This window comes from Trachypithecus francoisi, unplaced genomic scaffold (genome assembly GCF_009764315.1).
Source record: "Trachypithecus francoisi isolate TF-2019V2 unplaced genomic scaffold, Tfra_2.0 Lachesis_group3, whole genome shotgun sequence".
NCBI classification, from domain to species: Eukaryota; Metazoa; Chordata; class Mammalia; order Primates; family Cercopithecidae; genus Trachypithecus; species Trachypithecus francoisi.
The window spans coordinates 74330934-74348690 of record NW_022681468.1 but is presented as its reverse complement, the minus strand read 5'-3'; the positions used below and the strand labels follow the sequence as shown (position 1 = coordinate 74348690).

General features: G+C 37.6%; 1 protein-coding gene and 1 non-coding gene across 7 annotated transcripts in view; one reads left to right on the top strand and one right to left on the bottom strand.

Moving 5' to 3' along the window:
• The window catches only part of NUBPL (nucleotide binding protein like), a 283861-nt gene that overhangs the window by 85943 nt on the left and 180161 nt on the right, over positions 1 to 17757 (top strand). Inside the window, exon 2 of one of the 6 annotated variants that reach the window (XM_033188322.1) lies at positions 10957 to 11008. The exons of the other annotated variants lie outside the window; for them this stretch is intronic. Within the exon in view, the coding sequence (XP_033044213.1) occupies positions 10996 to 11008 (13 nt within the window). The 5' untranslated portion in view covers positions 10957 to 10995. The remainder of the gene's footprint in view (positions 1 to 10956; positions 11009 to 17757) is intronic. 6 annotated transcript variants of the gene reach the window in all.
• Positions 10911 to 11016, bottom strand: LOC117071679. Its single transcript, XR_004432439.1, has one exon. It is a non-coding gene; the product is annotated as a U6 spliceosomal RNA (small nuclear RNA).

The window sequence follows — 17757 nt, the reverse complement described above, 5'->3', positions numbered from 1 at the left end:
CTGGCCCCAAGTTTTGTTTTTTTTACTTCGCTGTTATACCATACTTAGGAGGATTTTAATATGAAAGATGTAAAATAACTTGGTTAAGTTTCGAAACAGTGTCAGAACCTTTAAGATAATTGGATTTATTCCATTTGTTAGTTTGGCTTATTAAATTTACAAGAGTTGCTTATGTATTTTGGTTGTTGGATTTGCAAGGCTACCCTGTCGCTCATTTGAAAGGTTTGAGAAAAATTAGATTTATTTGATTTGTAGATTTAGTTTTAAATGTTTTAGGCAACTTAATTTCACTGGATTATAATTGAAGATAATTGTTTAGGAGAATTTAATCTGTAACAAATTGATTGAACATGAAGATAAAATGTAAAAGTAATTGTTTTTATTTGTCTAGTAAAATAGTAAATTATATACACAGCAAGATTTGTAAAATGAACTTTTACGTTTTGTACTTTTAGAGTTTTGAACTTTTACCTTTTAAGGTTTGCAGAAAGTTTAAAAACATAGAACTTTAAATATTCAATACAAGTAACCATTTTTGTATAGTAAAGTCTCACCTAAGTTGACATTCCAGAAATTAAACATATGAGGAGATAAGGTATTATGCACCTGCTGTTGAGACTGCTAAAGTTATTTTTTAAAAATCTTAAGTATACATTTTATGTTGTCAAGAAGGAGCAAATACTCTTTTTAATATTTGCGTAGTATCTTCCATTAGACTTTAACACCCTTAGCTCTTTGCTTTTAGGAGATTCAAATTAAAAATTCACTTTTTTTTTTTTTTTTGAGACGGAGTTTCGCTCTTGTTGCCCAGGCTGGAGTGCAATGGTGGGATCTCGGCTCACTGCAACCTCGGCCTCCCGGGTTCAAGTGATTCTCCTGCCTCAGCCTCCTGAGTACCTGGATTACAGACATGCGCCACTGTGCCCAACTAATTTTGTATTTTTAATAGAGATGGGGTTTCACCATGTTGGTCAGGCTGGTCGCAAACTCCCGACCTCAGGTGATCCACCCTCCTCAGCCTCCCAAGATTTACTTTTTCAGAGATAATCATGTTGTCAAAAATATTAGCCATATATACAGAGAAAGTTGATAAGACATGAATTAGTTTGTATTGATGTAAGTTCAAGTAATTACATATGTGTGTAAAGATAGAGCCTAACGAAATAAGCTTCTTTTGGGAATGGGTTTCATTGAAAAAATACTGTCTTCATACTGAATGTCTATTAGCTACTTCTTTGAAGGAGAAATGTTGTTAAAATGCCTGTGTTTAAAAGCGGCTTTAAATTATTGACACTGTCTTAGTTCATTTAAGTTGCCATAGAGGAATTCCTGAGACTGGGTAATATATAAAGAAAAGTGTATTTGGCACATGATTTTTCTGGCTGGAAGACTGGGCATCTACTGAAAACCTTAGGCTGCTTCTACTCATGGCAGAGGAAGGGAAACTAGTATATGCAGAGATCACATCATGAGAGTGGAATAAAGGAGGGCAGCAAGGTGCCAGGCTCTTTTTAACAACCAGCACTCATAGGAACTAATAGAACTAGAGCTAACTCATTACCATGAGGATAGCACCAAGCCATTCATGAGGGATCTGTCCCACAATCCTAATACCTCTCCTTAGGCCCTCCCTCTAACAATGGGAATCACATTTCAACATGAGATTTGGAGGGGCCAGTATCTAAACTATGGCATATACTATTCCAGATCTTTGGTTTTTTTTTTTTTTTTTTTTTTTTTTTGAGACAGAGTCTTGCTATGTTGCTCATGCTAGAGTGCAGTGGCATGACCTCAGCTCACTGCAACCTCCGCTGCCTGGGTTCCAGCGATTATTGTGCCTCAGCCAACTGAGTAGCTGGAATTAAGGGCCAGGCTGGTCTCAAATTCCAGCCCTCTAGTGATCCACACTTCTTGACCTCCCAAAGTGCTGGCATTACAGGCGTGAACCACCACACCCTGCCCAGATCTTTGGATATTTTTTGAAATGTGAAATTAATTCTCAAATTTTAACTTAGGTATTTTAGCATGAATGACTTTTTTTAAGGATGGGCTATCTCAGGTATTGCGTAATACAAATTTAAAGTTTCTTTCTCTTGTAACCTATGGAATGGGAGATGATATTTTCAAACCACACATCTGATAAGAGGTTAATATCCAAAATATTTAAGGAACTTAATAGCAAGAAACAAAGAACTGTATTGAAAAATTTGCAAAGGATCTGAATAGGCATTTCTCAAAAGAAGACATACAAATGACCCATAGGTGCGTGAAAAAATTCTCAACATCACTAAGGGTCCATCAGTGAATGAATGGATAAAGAAAATTGGTTGAATGAATGAATAAAGAAAATGTGGTATATATACAGAATGTAATACTACTCAGCCTCATAAAGGAAGGAAGTTCTGTCATTTGCAACTATATGAGTAAAGCTGGAAGACATTAAGCTTAATGAAATAGCCAGGCATAGAAAGACAAATATCATGTGATCTCACTTATGTGTAGAATCTAAAAAAGTGGAACTCAGAGAGTTGAATGGTGGTTACCAGGGGTTGCAAATGGGAGAATGGGAAGATATTGGCCAAAGGACACAAAGTTTCAGTTAGATAGGAGAAATAAGCTCAGGAGAGAGCCATTTTACAGCATGGGGACTATAGTTCATAATAATGCATTGTGCACTTGAAAATTGCTAAGAGAGTACATTTTAAATGTTCTCACCACAAAAAATTGATGAGTGAAGTGGCAGATATAGTAATAAGCTTGATTAAATCATTCCATAGTATATACATATATGAGAACATTGCTTTGTATATCATAAATATATACAAATTTTGTCAATTAAAATGATTAAGAAATAAAGTTGCTTTTTCTTTAAATGATGGCATTTATCTAAAATAATAACCTTTCTAATATGTGTGCCCTGATTTTAAAGACATCAATATATAAAAACCAAAATTTATAAAACTATCAAGTTTGTGAGTTGCATTTTTAAATTATGGAGAGGTTTTCCTTTGTACCAAAGACCCTGTGGCAAGGTGAAATCCTATAATTTCCTTCATAGCGCTAGTTTTGGTTATAAATTTACATTTGTCTAGTGATTGTAATTGTGTGGTTAGTATCTGTCTCTCCTATGGACTTTATATTTCATGGGGAAAGATATTGTGTCTGTTTTTCTTTGCTACTATAGCACTAACACCAAACTTCAGACTTGGTATATATACAGGTATATCTCAGAGATGTTGCAGGTCTTGTTCCAGATACCACAATAAAGCAAGTATCTCAATAAAGTAAGCCACATTAATTTTTTGGTTTCCCAGTGCATATAAAAGTTATGTCTACACTATACTGTAGTCCATGAAGTATGAAATAGCATTATGTCTAAAAATATGTATGTACCTTAATTAAAAATATTTTATTGTTTAAAAATGGTAATGATCAGTAGCCTTCAGTGAATGGTAATCTTTTTGCCTGTGGAGTGTCTTGCCTGCACATGAATTGCTGCTGACTGATCAGGGTGGTAGTTGCTGAAGGTTGGGTTGACTGTGGCAATTTCTTAAGACAAAAATGATGTTTGCCACATTGATTGACTCTTCTTTTCATGAATGATTTCTCTATAGCATGTAATGCTGTTTGATAGTATTTACCCACAGTGGAGCTTCTTTCAAAATTGGAGTCAGTTCTCTCAAGCCCTGTCACTGCTTTATCAACCAAGTTTATGTAATATTCTAAACTTTGTGTTATCATTTCAACAAAGTTCACAGCATATTCACAGAGTAGATTCCATCTCAAGAAAGTACATTCTTTGCTCATCATAAAAAACAACTCCTTATCTGTTTGTTTTACCATGAGATTGCAGCAATTAAGTCCCATCTTCAGGCTCCATTTCTAATTCTAGTCTCAGTGTCATCTATGAGGGTTGGAATCAACTTCTTCCTAACTCCTGCTCATTTTGATATTTTGATTCCCTCCGATGAATCATGAATGTTCTTAATGGCACCTAGAATAATGAATCCTTTCCAGGAGATTTTCAATTGGCAGATCTATTAGAGGAATCACTATCTATGGCAGCTTTAGCCTTATGAAGTGTATTTCTGAAATAATAAGACTTGAAAGTCAAAATTACTTCTTGATCCACAGGCTGCAGAATGGCTGTTGTGTCAGCAGGCATGAAAACAACATTCATCTGCTTATACATCTCCATCAGAGCTCTTGGGTGTCCAGGTACATTCCCAGTGAGCGGTGATATTTTGAAAAGAATTGGCCAGGCGTGGTGGCTCACACCTGTAATCCTAGCATTTTGGGAGGCTGACGCAGGTGGATCACTTGGGTTCAGGAGTTTGAGACCAGCCTGGGCAACATGGCAAAACCCTGTCTCTACTAAAAATACAAAAATTAGCAAGGCATGGTAGAGAGCTCCTGTAGTCTCAGCTACTTAGGGTGCTGAGGCAGGAGGATCACTTGAACCCAGGAGGTTGAGGCTGCAGTGAGCCAAGATGGTGCCACTGCACTCCAGCCTGGGTGACAAAAGTGAGACCCTGTCTCAAAAAAAAAAAAAAAAAAAAGAAGAAAAGTAATGTATCTTTCTGAGTAGTAGGTCTCAACAGTGGGCTTAAAATGTTAGTAAACCATGCTGTGCTGTCAGCTAGGCTTTATTGTTCCATTTATAGAGCACAGGCAGAGTAGATTTAGCATAATTTTTGAGAGCCCTTCGATTTTCAAAATGGTCAGTGAATATTGGGTTCAACTTAAAGTTACCAGCTGCATTAGCCCCTACTAAGAGAGTAAGCCTGCTGTTTGAAGCTAAGCATTGACTTTTTTCCCCTAGCTGTAAAAGTCCTGATATCTTCTTCCATTTCGTCTACATTGAAGATCTGTTGTTTAGCTCCTTCCTTCCATTATCTTAGCTAGATCTTCTGGATAAGTTGCTGCACCTTCTACATTAGCGCTTGCTTCTTCACCTTGTACTTTTACGTTATAGAGATGGCTTCTTTTCTTAAACCTCATGAACCAATATCTGCTACCTTCCAACTTTTCTTCTGTATCTTCCTCACCTCTCTCAGCTTTAATAGAATTGAAGAGAGTTAGGGCCATATTCTAGATTACACACTGGGTTAAGAGAAAGTTGTGGCTGGTTTGATCTTCTATCCAGACCAATAATACTTTCTGTGTCTCAGCAATAAGACTATTTTGCTTTCTTTTTATTTATGTGTTCATGAGGGTAGCACTTTTAATTTCTTACAAGAACTTTTCCTATACATTCACAACCTGGCTGTTTGGTTCAAGAGGCCTAGCTCTTGACCTGTCTTGGTTTTTGACACAATTTCCTTACCAAGCATAATCATATGTATCTTTTCATTTAAAGTGAGAGACATATAACTCTTTATTTCACTTGAACACTTAGAAGCCATTATAGCATTATTAATTGGCCTAATTTCAATATTGTTATGTCTCAAGGAATAGGGAGGCCTGAGGAGAGAGAGAGAGAAAGAGAGAGAGAGATGGGGGATGGGTTGGGTGGCCAAGCAGTCAGAACACACACAACATATATTGATTAGGTTTGCATCTTGTATGGGTGCAGTTTATGGTGCCCACAACAATTACAGTAGTAATATCAAAGATCACCATGATAGACATAATAATAATAAACAAGTGTGAAATATTATCAGAATTGCCAAAATGTGACATATAGAAATGAAGTGAGCACATACTATTGGAAAAATGGCACCAATAGACTTGCTGAATGCAGGCTTGCCACAAACCTTTGATTTGTAAAAAATGCAATAACTGCAAAGTGCAAGAAGGCAAAGCAAAATAAAACAAAGTATGCCTGTAGAAGGCACTCAAAAATATATTGAATGAGTGAGTGAGGAGAAAGAATTCTCTTATGTGGTAAGCCTTTAAAATCAAATTCCTTTTTGAAGAAATGTAATTTTATGCAGTCTTTTGTAGCGGTACAGCTATTATGTATATTGATACTTGCCTAAATATTAAATGGCACAGAATGAAATCTTTAATATAGTCACTGTTCTAGAAATGCTTCAAATGTAGCCAGCAACCAAAATCACCAGACCCCCAACTTCCAAAGTTTTATTACCTGTGTGGGCAGCCTCCAATTTAATGTGGTATGGGAGTCATTGATGACTATGCTTCTTATTACTTCTTTACTATCATTTTTAATCTATATACTCTGATATATGGGCCATTCATATAAGCTTTCAAATCTCTAGTGTAACTAAATGGATAATATAGTAAGGCTTTTATTATCTAAACAATGCTTATTGAAAAGAGTTTGCCTGTAAGTATTTGTAAGTGTATTATCTTTCAAAACAAATTTGGTTTATATAATTCTTACAGCCACAATGTTATAAAGGCCACACTGAAGCCAGTGCCTTGTCTTTGGCTGTACCTCTATTTATTTTCTATTGTATTCTATTTTTGTTCTTCATTAGGTCTTTTTATGCAGGCAATCATAATTTTGTCTTTTAAAAATTTTTTACAGGTTAAAGCCTTTCTTGCTTCATAATATACACATTAACAGGCATTTTGGTCACTATAACAAGTGGAATTTTGTGTTTAGCCCTTGTCATAGATATCTTTTTCTCATGTTAATATGTCACTCCTATTTTTCTAACTCTTCTTTTGTTACTTCCCATGGGTATGTATTGCTAGTGAGTTTTAAATTCCAGCTCCTGAGTTCCTTGTACTTACAGCTTACTATTGCTACTTAAAAATGCTACTTCAAAAACTTGAGAATTTGCTACTCCAAAAACTTGAGAACTTTAGAAGTCAGAACTAATAGAAGAAAAAGAGTCTTATACATCATATGAATTTGATAAAGTTGGAAATGTCCCCTATAAACAGAAAGATTGAGAATAACAGAAATCTACCTAAAAGATATGTCAGAACAAACAAAAAATTCAATTACTGTTTAAAAGATGATTCATATTAATTACAGAGTAACTTGATATATCAGAGCCCTGTTAAATCATTTCAGGGAAATTGGGCATCATCAAGCAATAGAAAGAAACTGTTTTCATATTAGCCAACCTTTCAAGTGTGTGTTATCTATTAATGTCATATATGTTGGAATAACTGTAAACCTCCTGCTTCTTGGATATGTGTGTGAAAAGTATATGGCACTTATGAAGAAACAGGCCTTACCTGAAATACTTAATGTTTCTGTTGCTAGCTTTTTAACTTTGGGCAGGTTAGTTTAATTTTCTGATCTTCAGCTATTCCATATGAAGTATGTCATATATAGTCTTCATTTGCCATATGAAGACAGTTTGTCCAAGGTCTCAGATAATGACTAATTTATGATAATAAATAATAGTTCACTGCACTAAAAATGCCTGATGATCAAATATAGGTTATGGAAGTTTTCTTTAATAGCTTTTTTTTTTTTTTTTTTTTGAGAGGGAGGCTTGCTCTGTCACCCAGGCTGGAGTTCTGTGGCACGATCTCAGCTCACTGCAACCTCCACCTTCTGGGTTCAAGTGATTCTCTAGCCTCAGATTCCTGAGTAGCTGGGACTGCAGGCAAGTGCTACCATGCCCAGCTAATCTTGGTATTTTTAGTAGGGACGGGGTTTCGCCATGTTGACCAGGCTGATCTTAAACTGCTGACCTCCAGTGATCTACCTGCCTTGGCCTCCCAAAGTGCTGGGATTACAGGCGTGAGCCACCATGCCTCCTTTAATAGCTATTTACTGTGGACTCTTTAGCTATTTACAGAATTGTTTTGGACATTATATGAGCATGTTTATGAGCGCTTGCTATACTAATGAAGGGGAATATAGTATTTAGATGGTGAGGCAGGATAAAGGCATAAAAAGATAAATAATCATAGAGGATAACATTTATTAAGTGTCAGATGCTATAGGAGCTTAGAAGAGGGAATAGTTATGGAGAGCTGTTTTGGAGGCTGCCATGGAAGAAAGGGATTAGATAAGCAGAGAGAAGGCTGAGGATAACCTTGACTTTCCCCAACTGTAAAATGGAGATATTACTTGCCGCATAAGGCTGTTGTAAGGATTCAATGAAATAAAATGTCTAAAGTATCTAAAATAAATGTAGTGCTTTGTGACTATGTAATGTAACTGCTACTATTGTTTTTTTTTTTTTTTTTCTGGACTTAATATAAGTGGTTCTTTCTGTCATCTTTAAAATTTTTCTCTCCCAGATGCCTGACAACTTGGAGATGACGTATAGTTTTCATCTTAAATACCAACTGACTACCTGGAACATAATGTTGAAAAGATTCTCAGAATATACCTGGTTTTAGTGGAGAAGAATGCTGTGATCAATTACTAGTGACAAGGCACATATAAAATAGGCTGGAGGCAGGAAATGGTTGTGTATGGGTTGTTGGAGTAACAGTATGTAAACTGTGTTTATTATCTTAGCTTTAAGTCCTAGTATGTCTTACTTGTTTCTAGCCTTCCTTTTACTTCATCCTGTTAAGCTTTCTAATATAAGATGGCAAGTTTTAGAAGTGAGATACCAAGTTTATATCTGTACTCAGTGAATTAGCCCCAAAATAGAAAAGAATCTGATGTATCACCCCTGCTCCAAAATATCCCTTATGCATTCTTTCCCATTTATATTCTAGTGAGCTAACAGTTTCTATTTAAAAAATACTTAGATCCTCTGAAAAACTGAAGTTCTCCGTGTCATCTACTTGAGCCAGATTATTTTCCTAATGAAGTCTATCCACATGAGAAAATGAGACTTTTGATTGTGGAAAGGATGAATTGGAAAAGAGGGACATTTTTTTAAAACTGAAAAATAGATTGGATTAAAAGAAAGATATGCCTGGTGGCTTTCAGCTTTTAGATGGTAGGATGCCTGAGATGGGGATAGTAGGGTTCCAAGATGGTACAAAAGGGGAAAGTATGCTGAAGATAAATGGAATTTTAATATTAAGAGTAACAGAAGCCATAACATTACAAAAACATGATTTTCTTCATAGTCTTATTTTCTGCTCCTTTCTCAAATTTTCTACATTCTCCTTCATTTCCACTTTTAGATGCAGCATTATTTTATTGCCTTTTGGCTATCCAGGTTGATGGTTCCAGTTTTGAGTTTTGACCCATTCCACTTTCTAGTCTTTACTTACCTTCTCTCTTTAAATCCTTCTTTTCTTCTAGGTAAATAGGTAGAGCGTTGTAAACCTCTTCTGGTACTAGTATTTTTTGGTGGAATCACTTTGTCTCACACAGACACATAAAGTTCTTCTGCGAGAACAATTATGCATCTGACTCCTTTTCTTGCATCTGATTTCTCATTAGAAAGGACCTTGGTTTCAGAAAGGAAGGACTAGAGAAGTAGCTGGTGAGAAGTAAAATTGTAAAATTTGTACTGGATGCCCTTTCCTTTCTGAACATTCTTGTACCTTTGCATGTCTTTTCTTTAAGATACGAATAAAGGCTTATTTTTTATAAAACTTTAAAAATAAATATTTTTTCTTTTACTTTGCCCTGTGTTTGAATATTATTTAAAATTTATAACATGAAGTTGTATATTCTTGATTATACTCTCTGTCACCATTTTAAAAAATGGATTTAATGCCTCTAGTTAAATGATTTCAAGTTATAATGTTGTTTTAGACATATATTCCTGAACCATGGTGTTCAGCTACATTTAAAACTATTTTTGGAGCCAGGGAACAGAGTAGAAAGTACAAAGGTTTCTAAGGCTTATTACTAATACCAAGTACATGGTAACATCTACTACATAGTTGATTCACGAACAATGGGATTCCTATAAAAAGAAGATCTGATTCTAGATCAGAGTTATCCCTGGAACATGTAAAGATGTCAACTTTAGTAGTAAGATGTAAAGCAGCTGTTCTTATGCCTATTTCCTAGCTCTTTAGTTTGATGTGGTCACAGTGGCATTTATTCTAGCTTAACAATTAACTTATGATATAAAAGCTGTCCGTAGATTTGTTTGAAACCAACTGGTTATATACAAAAGATTAATTAAATTCACACCTATTAGAAAAGATAGAACTTCGTTGTAATAGAGTGAGAAGGATGCAGCATTGTGACAACTGAAATAGTTTGACTTACATTAATAATCTTTTATGCTTCTCAGTGCATGAGTTCCCATGAAAATATGAGGAGGTAGGAAATAATGATCTGTATCATAAGTTCAGCTAATAATGGCCTCTTCAAAAAGCTGTTATTCACAGGGCAGTGGATTCCAAAGTTTCTTTGTTAACTTTCACTCATTACTACGTTGTATGTTTTTCTATTAAGTTTATGTGGAGGAGTTGCTGTACACATTTTTAAAAAATAAAATTCTAAGGCAAAGAAACTTATTTATACCTGTAATCATGAGTTGTTGCTTAGAGTCTTTCTTATTTAACTAAAAAATATGGCTTCAGACTATGCCAACATTTCATTTCTGGTAATTTTTTTTTTTTTCCCTCTGAGATGGAGTCTCGTTCTGTCGCCCAGGCTGGAGTGCAGTGGCGCGATCTTGGCTCACTGCAGCCTCTGCCTCCCAGGTTCACACCACTCTCCTGCCTCAGCTTCCCAGGCAGCTGGGACTACAGGTGCTTGCCACCACACCCGGCTAATTTTTTGTATTTTTAGTAGAGACGGGGTTTCGCAGTGTTAGCCAAGATGGTCTCGATCTCCTGACCTCATGATCCACCCGCCTTGGCCTCCCAAAGTTCTGGGATTACAGGTCTGAGCCACTGCATCTGGCCCATTTCTGGTAATTTTTATAACTAAAGCAAAATGATTTTAGGCAATGTTAATTTTATTTACTGATACATAAGGAAAGATAATTATTTCAGTTGCCACAGTGCTGCATCCTTCTCACTCTATTACAACAAAGTTCTATCTTTTCTAATATCTTTGCTTATGACTTTCTCTTTAATGTATATGCTGTACATTTTTAGTTCAGTGTGCTTTTTCTTTGTTAAATCTTCCATATCATCCTTCTGCAGGGGCCATGCTAATCTTCTGTATCATTCCAGTTTCAGTTTATGTGCTGCCAAAGTGAGTACCTGTTAAATTTTAAAGAAACACATTTAATACAGTGATGAATCTGCTCACATTTCTGAGCTTTCAATTTATAATTTATCATTTATTAACTACAAGAATTAAAATATGCATTAAAATTATTAATTTTTAAATATTTATATTTATTTTATTTTATTATACTTTAAGTTCTGAGATACATGTGCAGAATGTGCAGGTTTGTTACATACATATACATGTGCCGTGGTGGTTTGCTGCATCTGTCAACCTGTCATCTAGGTTTTAAGCCCCACATGCATTAGGTTATGTGTTCTAATGTTATCCCTCCCCTTGCCCCCCACCCGCCGACAGGCCCTAGTATGTGATGTTTCCCTCCCTGTGTCCATCTGTTCTCATTGTTCAACTACCATTTATAATTGAGAACATGCAGTGTTTGGTTTTTTTGTTCCTGTGTTAGTGTGCTGAGAATGATGGTTTCCAGCTTTATCCATGTCCCTGCAAAGGACATGAACTCATCATTTTTTATGGCTGCATAGTATTCCGTGGTGTGTATGTGCCACATTTTCTTTATCCAGTCCATCATTGATGAGCATTTGGGTTGGTTCCAAGTCTTTGCTATTGTAGATAGTGCTGCAGTAAACATACATGTCCATGTGTCTTTATAGTAGAATGATTTATAATCCTTTGGGTATATACCCAGTAATGGGATTGCTGGGTCAAATGGTACATCAACAGTGTATAAATGTTCCTATTTCTCCACATCCTCTCCAGCATCTGTTGTTTCTTGACTTTTTAATGATTGCCATTTTAACTGGCTTGAGATGCTATCTCATTGTGGTTTTGATTTGCATTTCTCTAATGACCATTGATGCTGAGTATTTTTTCATATGTTCGTTGGCTACATTAATGTCTTCTTTTGAGAAGTGTCTGTTCATATCCTTCACCCACTTTTTGATGGGGTTGTTTTTTTCTTGTAAATTTGTTTAAGTTCCTTGTAGATTCTGTTTATTAGACCTTTGTCAGATGGATAGATTGCAAAAATTTTCTCCCGTTCTGTAGGTTCCTGTTCACTCTGATGATAGTTTTCTTTTGCTGTGTAGAAGCTCTTTAGTTTAATTAGATCTCATTTGTCAATTTTGGCTTTTGTTGTCATTGCTTTTGGTGTTTTAGTCAGGAAGCCTTTGCCCATGCCTATGTCCTGAATGGTATTGCCTAGGTTTTTTTCTGGGGTTTTTATGGTCTTAGGACTTATATTTAAGTCTTTAGTCCATCTTGAGTTAATTTTTGTATAAGGTGTAAGGAAGGGGTCCAGTTTCAGTTTTCTGCATACGGCTAGCCAGTTTTCCCAACACTGTTTATTAAATAGGGAATCCTTTTCCCATTGCTTGTGTCAGGTTTGTCAAGGGTCAGATGGTCTTAGATGTGTGGTGTTATTTCTGAGGCCTCTGTTCTGTTCCATTGTTCCATATATCTGTTTTGGTACCAGTACCATGCTGTGTTGGTTACTGTAGCCTTGTAGTATGGTTTGAAGTCAGGTAGCATGATGTCTCCAGCTTTGTTCTTTTTGCTTAGGATTGTCTTGTCTGTGTGGGTTCTTTTTTGGTTCCATATGAAATATAAAGTACCTTTTTCTAATTTTGTGAAGAAAGTCAATGGTAGCTTGATGGGAATAGTATTCAATCTATAAATTACTTAGGGCAGTATGGCCATTTTCACAATATTAAGTCTTCATATCCATGAACATGGACTATTTTTCCATTTGTTTGTGTCCTCTCTTATTTCCTTGAGCAGTGGTTTGTAGTTCTCCTTGAAGAGATCTTTCACATCCCTTGTATGTTGGATTCCTAGGTATCTTATTCTCTTTGAAGCAGTTGTGAATGGGAGTTCACTCATGATTTGGCTCTCTGTTTGTTTGTTATTGGTGTATAGGAATGCTTGTGATTTTTGCACATTAATTTTATATCCTGAGACTTTGCTGAAGTTGCTTATCAGCTTAAGGAGTTTTTGTACTCAGACGATGGGTTTTTTCTTTTTTAATATACAATCATGTCATCTGAAAACAGAGAGTTTCTTAATCCTGAGTTCTAATTTGATTGCACCATGTTGCAGAGACCGTTTGTTATGATTTCTGTTCTTTCGCATTTGCTGAGGAGTGTTTTACTTCAAAGTATACGGTCAATTTTAGAATCAGTGCGATGTTGTTCTGAGAAGAATGTATATTCTGTTGAGTTGGGGTGGAGAGTTCTGTAGATGTCTATTAGGTCTGCTTGGTCCAGAGCTGAGTTCAAGTCCTGAATCTCCTTGTTAATTTTCTGTCTTGTTGATGTGTCTAATATGGACAGTGCGGTGTTAACGTCTCCCACTATTACTGTGTGGGAGTCTAAGTCTCTTTGTAGGTCTCTAAGAACTAGCTTTATGAATCTGGGTGATCGTGTATTGGGTATATATTTATTTAAGATAGTGCTTTTTGTTGTATTGATCCATTTACCATTATGTAATGCCCTTATTTGTCTTTTTTGATCTTTGTTGGTTTAAAGTCTGTTTTATCAGAGACTAGGATTGCACCCCTGCTTTTTTTTTTGCTTTCCATTTGCCTGGTAAATATTCCTCCATCCGTTTATTTTGAGCCTGTGTGTGTCTTTGCAAGAGATGGGTCTCCTGAATACAGCACACCGATGGGTCTTGACTCTTTATCCAATTTGCCAGTCTGTGTCTTTTAATTGGGACATTTAACCCATTTATATTTAAGGTAAATATATATATATATATATGTTTTGTTCTGTTTTTCGAGACAAAACTCCAGCCCAGGCTGGAGTGCAGTAGTGCAATCTTGGCTCACTGCAACCTCCGCCTCCCGGATTCAAATAATTCTTCTGCCTCAGTCTCCTTAGAAGCTGGGACTACAGGTGTGCACCACCACACTCAGCTAGGTTTTGTATTCTTAGTAGAGGTGTGGTTTCTCCATATTGGTCAGGCTGGTCTTGAACTCCTGACCTTGTGATCTGCCTGCCTTGGCCTCCCAAAGTGCTGGTATTACAGGCGTAAGCCACTGCTCCCTGCCAAGGTTAATATTGTTATGTGTGAATTTGATCATGATGCTAGCTGGTTATTTTGCATATTAGTTGATGTGGTTTCTTTATAGTGTCATTGGTCTTTATATTTTGGTATGTTTTTGCAGTAGCTGGTACTGGTTTTTCCTTTCCGTATTTAGTGCTTCCTTCAGGAGCTCTTGTACAGAGGCCTGGTGGTGACAAAATCCCTCAGCATTTGCTTGTCTCTAAAGGATTTTATTTCTCTTTCCCTTATGAAGCTTAGTTTGGCTATATATGAAATTTTGGGTTGAAAATTATTTTCTTTAAGACTATTCAATGTTGGCCCCTACTCTCTTCTGGCTTGTAGGGTTTCTGCAGAGAGATCTACTATTAGTCTGATGGGCTTCCTTTTGTAGGTAATCTGACTTTTCTCTCTGGCTTCCCTTAACATTTTATCCTTCATTTCAACCTTGGTGAATCTGACGATTCTGTGTCTTGGGGTTACTCTTATCGAGGGTTATGTTAGTGGTGTTTGTATTTCCTGAATTTGAATGTTTGCCTTTCTTGCTGGGTTGGGGAAGTTCTTCTGGATAATATCCTGAAGAGTGTTTTCCAACTTGGTTCCATTCTCCCCATCACTTTCATGTACACCAATCAGTCATAGGTTTAGTCTTTTTTTTTTTTTTTTTTTTTTTTTTTGAGACGGAGTCTTGCTCTGCCACCCAGGCTGGAGTGCAGTGGCCGGATCTCAGCTCACTGCAAGCTCCGCCTCCTGGGTTTACGCCATTCTCCTGCCTCAGCCTCCCGAGTAGCTGGGACTACAGGCGCCCGCCTCATCGCCTGGCTAGTTTTTTGTATTTTTAAGTAGAGACAGGGTTTCACCGTATTAGCCAGGATGGTCTCGATCTCCTGACCTCGTGATCCGCCCGTCTCGGCCTCCCAAAGTGCTGGGATTACAGGCTTGAGCCACCGCGCCCGGCCCATAGGTTTAGTCTTTACACATAATCCCATATTTCTTGAAGGCTTTGTCCTTTCCTTTTCATTCTTTTTTCTGTAATCTTGTCTTCATGCTTTATTTCATTAAGTTAATCTTCAATCTCTGATATCCTTTCTTCCACTTGATCGATGCAGGTATTAATATTTGTGTATGCTTCATGAAATTCTCGTGCTTTGTTTTTCAGCACCATCAGGCCATTTATCTTCTTCTCTAAACTGGTTATTCTAGTTAGCATTTCCTGTAACCTTTTATCAAGGTTCTTAGCTTCCTTCCATTGAGTTAGAAAATGCTCCTTTAGTGCACAGGAATTTGTTATTATTACCCACCTTCTGCCTACTTCTGTCAATTCGTCATACTCTTTTCTCCGTTCAGTTTTGTGCACTTTCTAGAGAGGAGTTGTGATCATTTGGAGGAGAAGAAGCATTCTGGTTTTGGAATTTTCTGCATTTTTGCACTGGGTTTTCCTCATCTTTGTGGATTTATCTATCTTTGATCTTTGATGCTGATGACCTTAGGATAGGTTTTTTGCATGGGCGTGCTTTTTGTTAATGTTGATGTTATTGCTTTCTATTTGTTAGTCTTCCTTCTAACAGGCCCCTCTTCTGCAGGTCTGCTGGAGTTTGCTGGAGATCCACTCCAGACCCTGTTTGTCTGGGTATCACCAGCGGAGGCTGCAGAACAGCAAAGATTACTGCCTGCTGCTTCCTCTGGAAGCTTTGTCCCAGAGGGGCACCCGCCAGATGCCAGCTGGAGCTCTCCTGTATGAGGTGTCTATCAACTCCTGCTGGGAGGTATCTCCCAGTCAGGAGACACAGGTGTCAGGGACCCACTTGAGGAGGTAGTCTGTCCCTTAGCAGAGCTTAAATGCTGTGCTAAGAGATCCCCTGCTTTCCTCAGAGCCAGGAGGCAGGAATGTGTAAGTCTGTTGAAGCAGTGCCCACAGCCACCGCTTTCCCCAGGTGCTCTGTCCCAGGGAGATGGGGGTTTTATCTATAAGCCCCTGAATGGGGCTGCTGCCTTTCTTTCAGAGATCCCCTGCCCAGTGAGTAGGAATCAGTCTGAACTTCCTGGCGGCTTCCTTAATATGGTGAGGGGAAAACCACCTACTCTAGCCTCAGTATTGCTTGTCGCCCCTCTCTGCGCTAAGCTCTGTTGTCCCAGGTCAACTTCAGACTGCCGTGCTGGCAGAGAGAATTTCAAGCCAGTGGATCTTAGCTTGCGGGGCTGTGTGGGGGTGGGACTCACTAAGACCACTTGGCTCCTGGCTTCAGCCCCTTTCCAGGGGAGTGAACGGTTCTGTCTCACTGGGATTCCAGGTGCCACTGGGGTCTAAAGAAACACTCCTGCAACTAGCTCCGTGTCTGCCCAAGCAGCTGCCCAGTTTTGTGCTTGAAACCCAGGGCCCTGGTGGTGTAGGCACTTGAGGGAATTTCCTGGTCTACAGGTTACAAAAACCGTGGGAAAAGCCTAGTAGCTGAGCTGGATAGCACAGTCCCTCAGGGCTTCCTTTGGCTAGGGGAGGGAGGTCCCCAGCCCCTTGCACTTCCCAGGTGAGGCGATGCCCCATCCTGCTTCTGCCTACCCTCAGTGGGCTGCCCTCACTGTCTAACCAGTTCCAGTGAGATGAACTGGGTACCTCAGTTGGAAATGCAGAAATCACCTGCCTTCTGCATTGATCTCGCTGGGAGCTGCAGACCAGAACTGTTCCTATTTCACCGTCTTGCCCTGTTCCTTATTTATTAAAGTTTAAAATGATTTTTATTTATTTTATTTTTAGAGATGGGGTCTCACTATGTTACTCAGGCTGGACTCAAACACCTGGGCTCAACTGACTCTCGCACCTCAGCCTCCTGAGTAGCCAAGACTACAGGCATGTACCACTGTGCCTGGCTTTATTTTTATTTTTAATTGACACATAATTGTATATATTTATGGTGCACAATTTTATGTGTCAGTGTATATATTGCATTGTATCATAATTAAATCAAGGTAATGAGATTAATCACTTCAAACATTATTTCCTTGTTGTGGGAACATTTAAAATATTATACGCTATTTTGAGATATATAATACATTATTGTTAATGCATGTAGGATTTGAATTTCTGTGTCTGGCTTATTTCACTTAATGTCCTCCAGGCTTATTCATGTTTGTGAAAATGACAGAATTTCATTCCTTTTTTTTTCTTTTTTTTTTAAACTTTTATTTTATGTTTGCAGGTTCATATGAAGGTTTGTTACTTAGCTAAATATGTCACAGGGGTTTGTTGTACATATTATTTCATTTCCCAGATATTAGACCTAGTACTCAATAGTTATATTTTTTGCTCTCTTCCTCCTCCCATTTTCCTGTGTCAGGTAGACCCCACTGTCTGTTGTTTCCTTCGTTGTGTCTGTAAGTTCTTATCATTTAGCTTCCACTTGTAAGTGAGAACACATGGTATTTGAGTTTCAGTTCCTGCATTAGTTTGCTAAGGATGATGGCCTCCAGCTCCATCCATCTTCCTGCAAAAGACATGATCTTTTTTTTTTTTTGTATGTGACTGCCGAGTATTCCATGGTATATATGTACCACATTTTCTTTATCCAGTCTGTCATTGATGGGTATTTAGGTTGATTTAATGTCTTTGGTATCATGAATAGTGCTGCAGTGAACATTCGTGTGCATGTGTCTTTATGGTAGAATGATTTATATTTCTCTGGGTATATGCCCAGTAATGGAATTGCTGGGTTGAATGA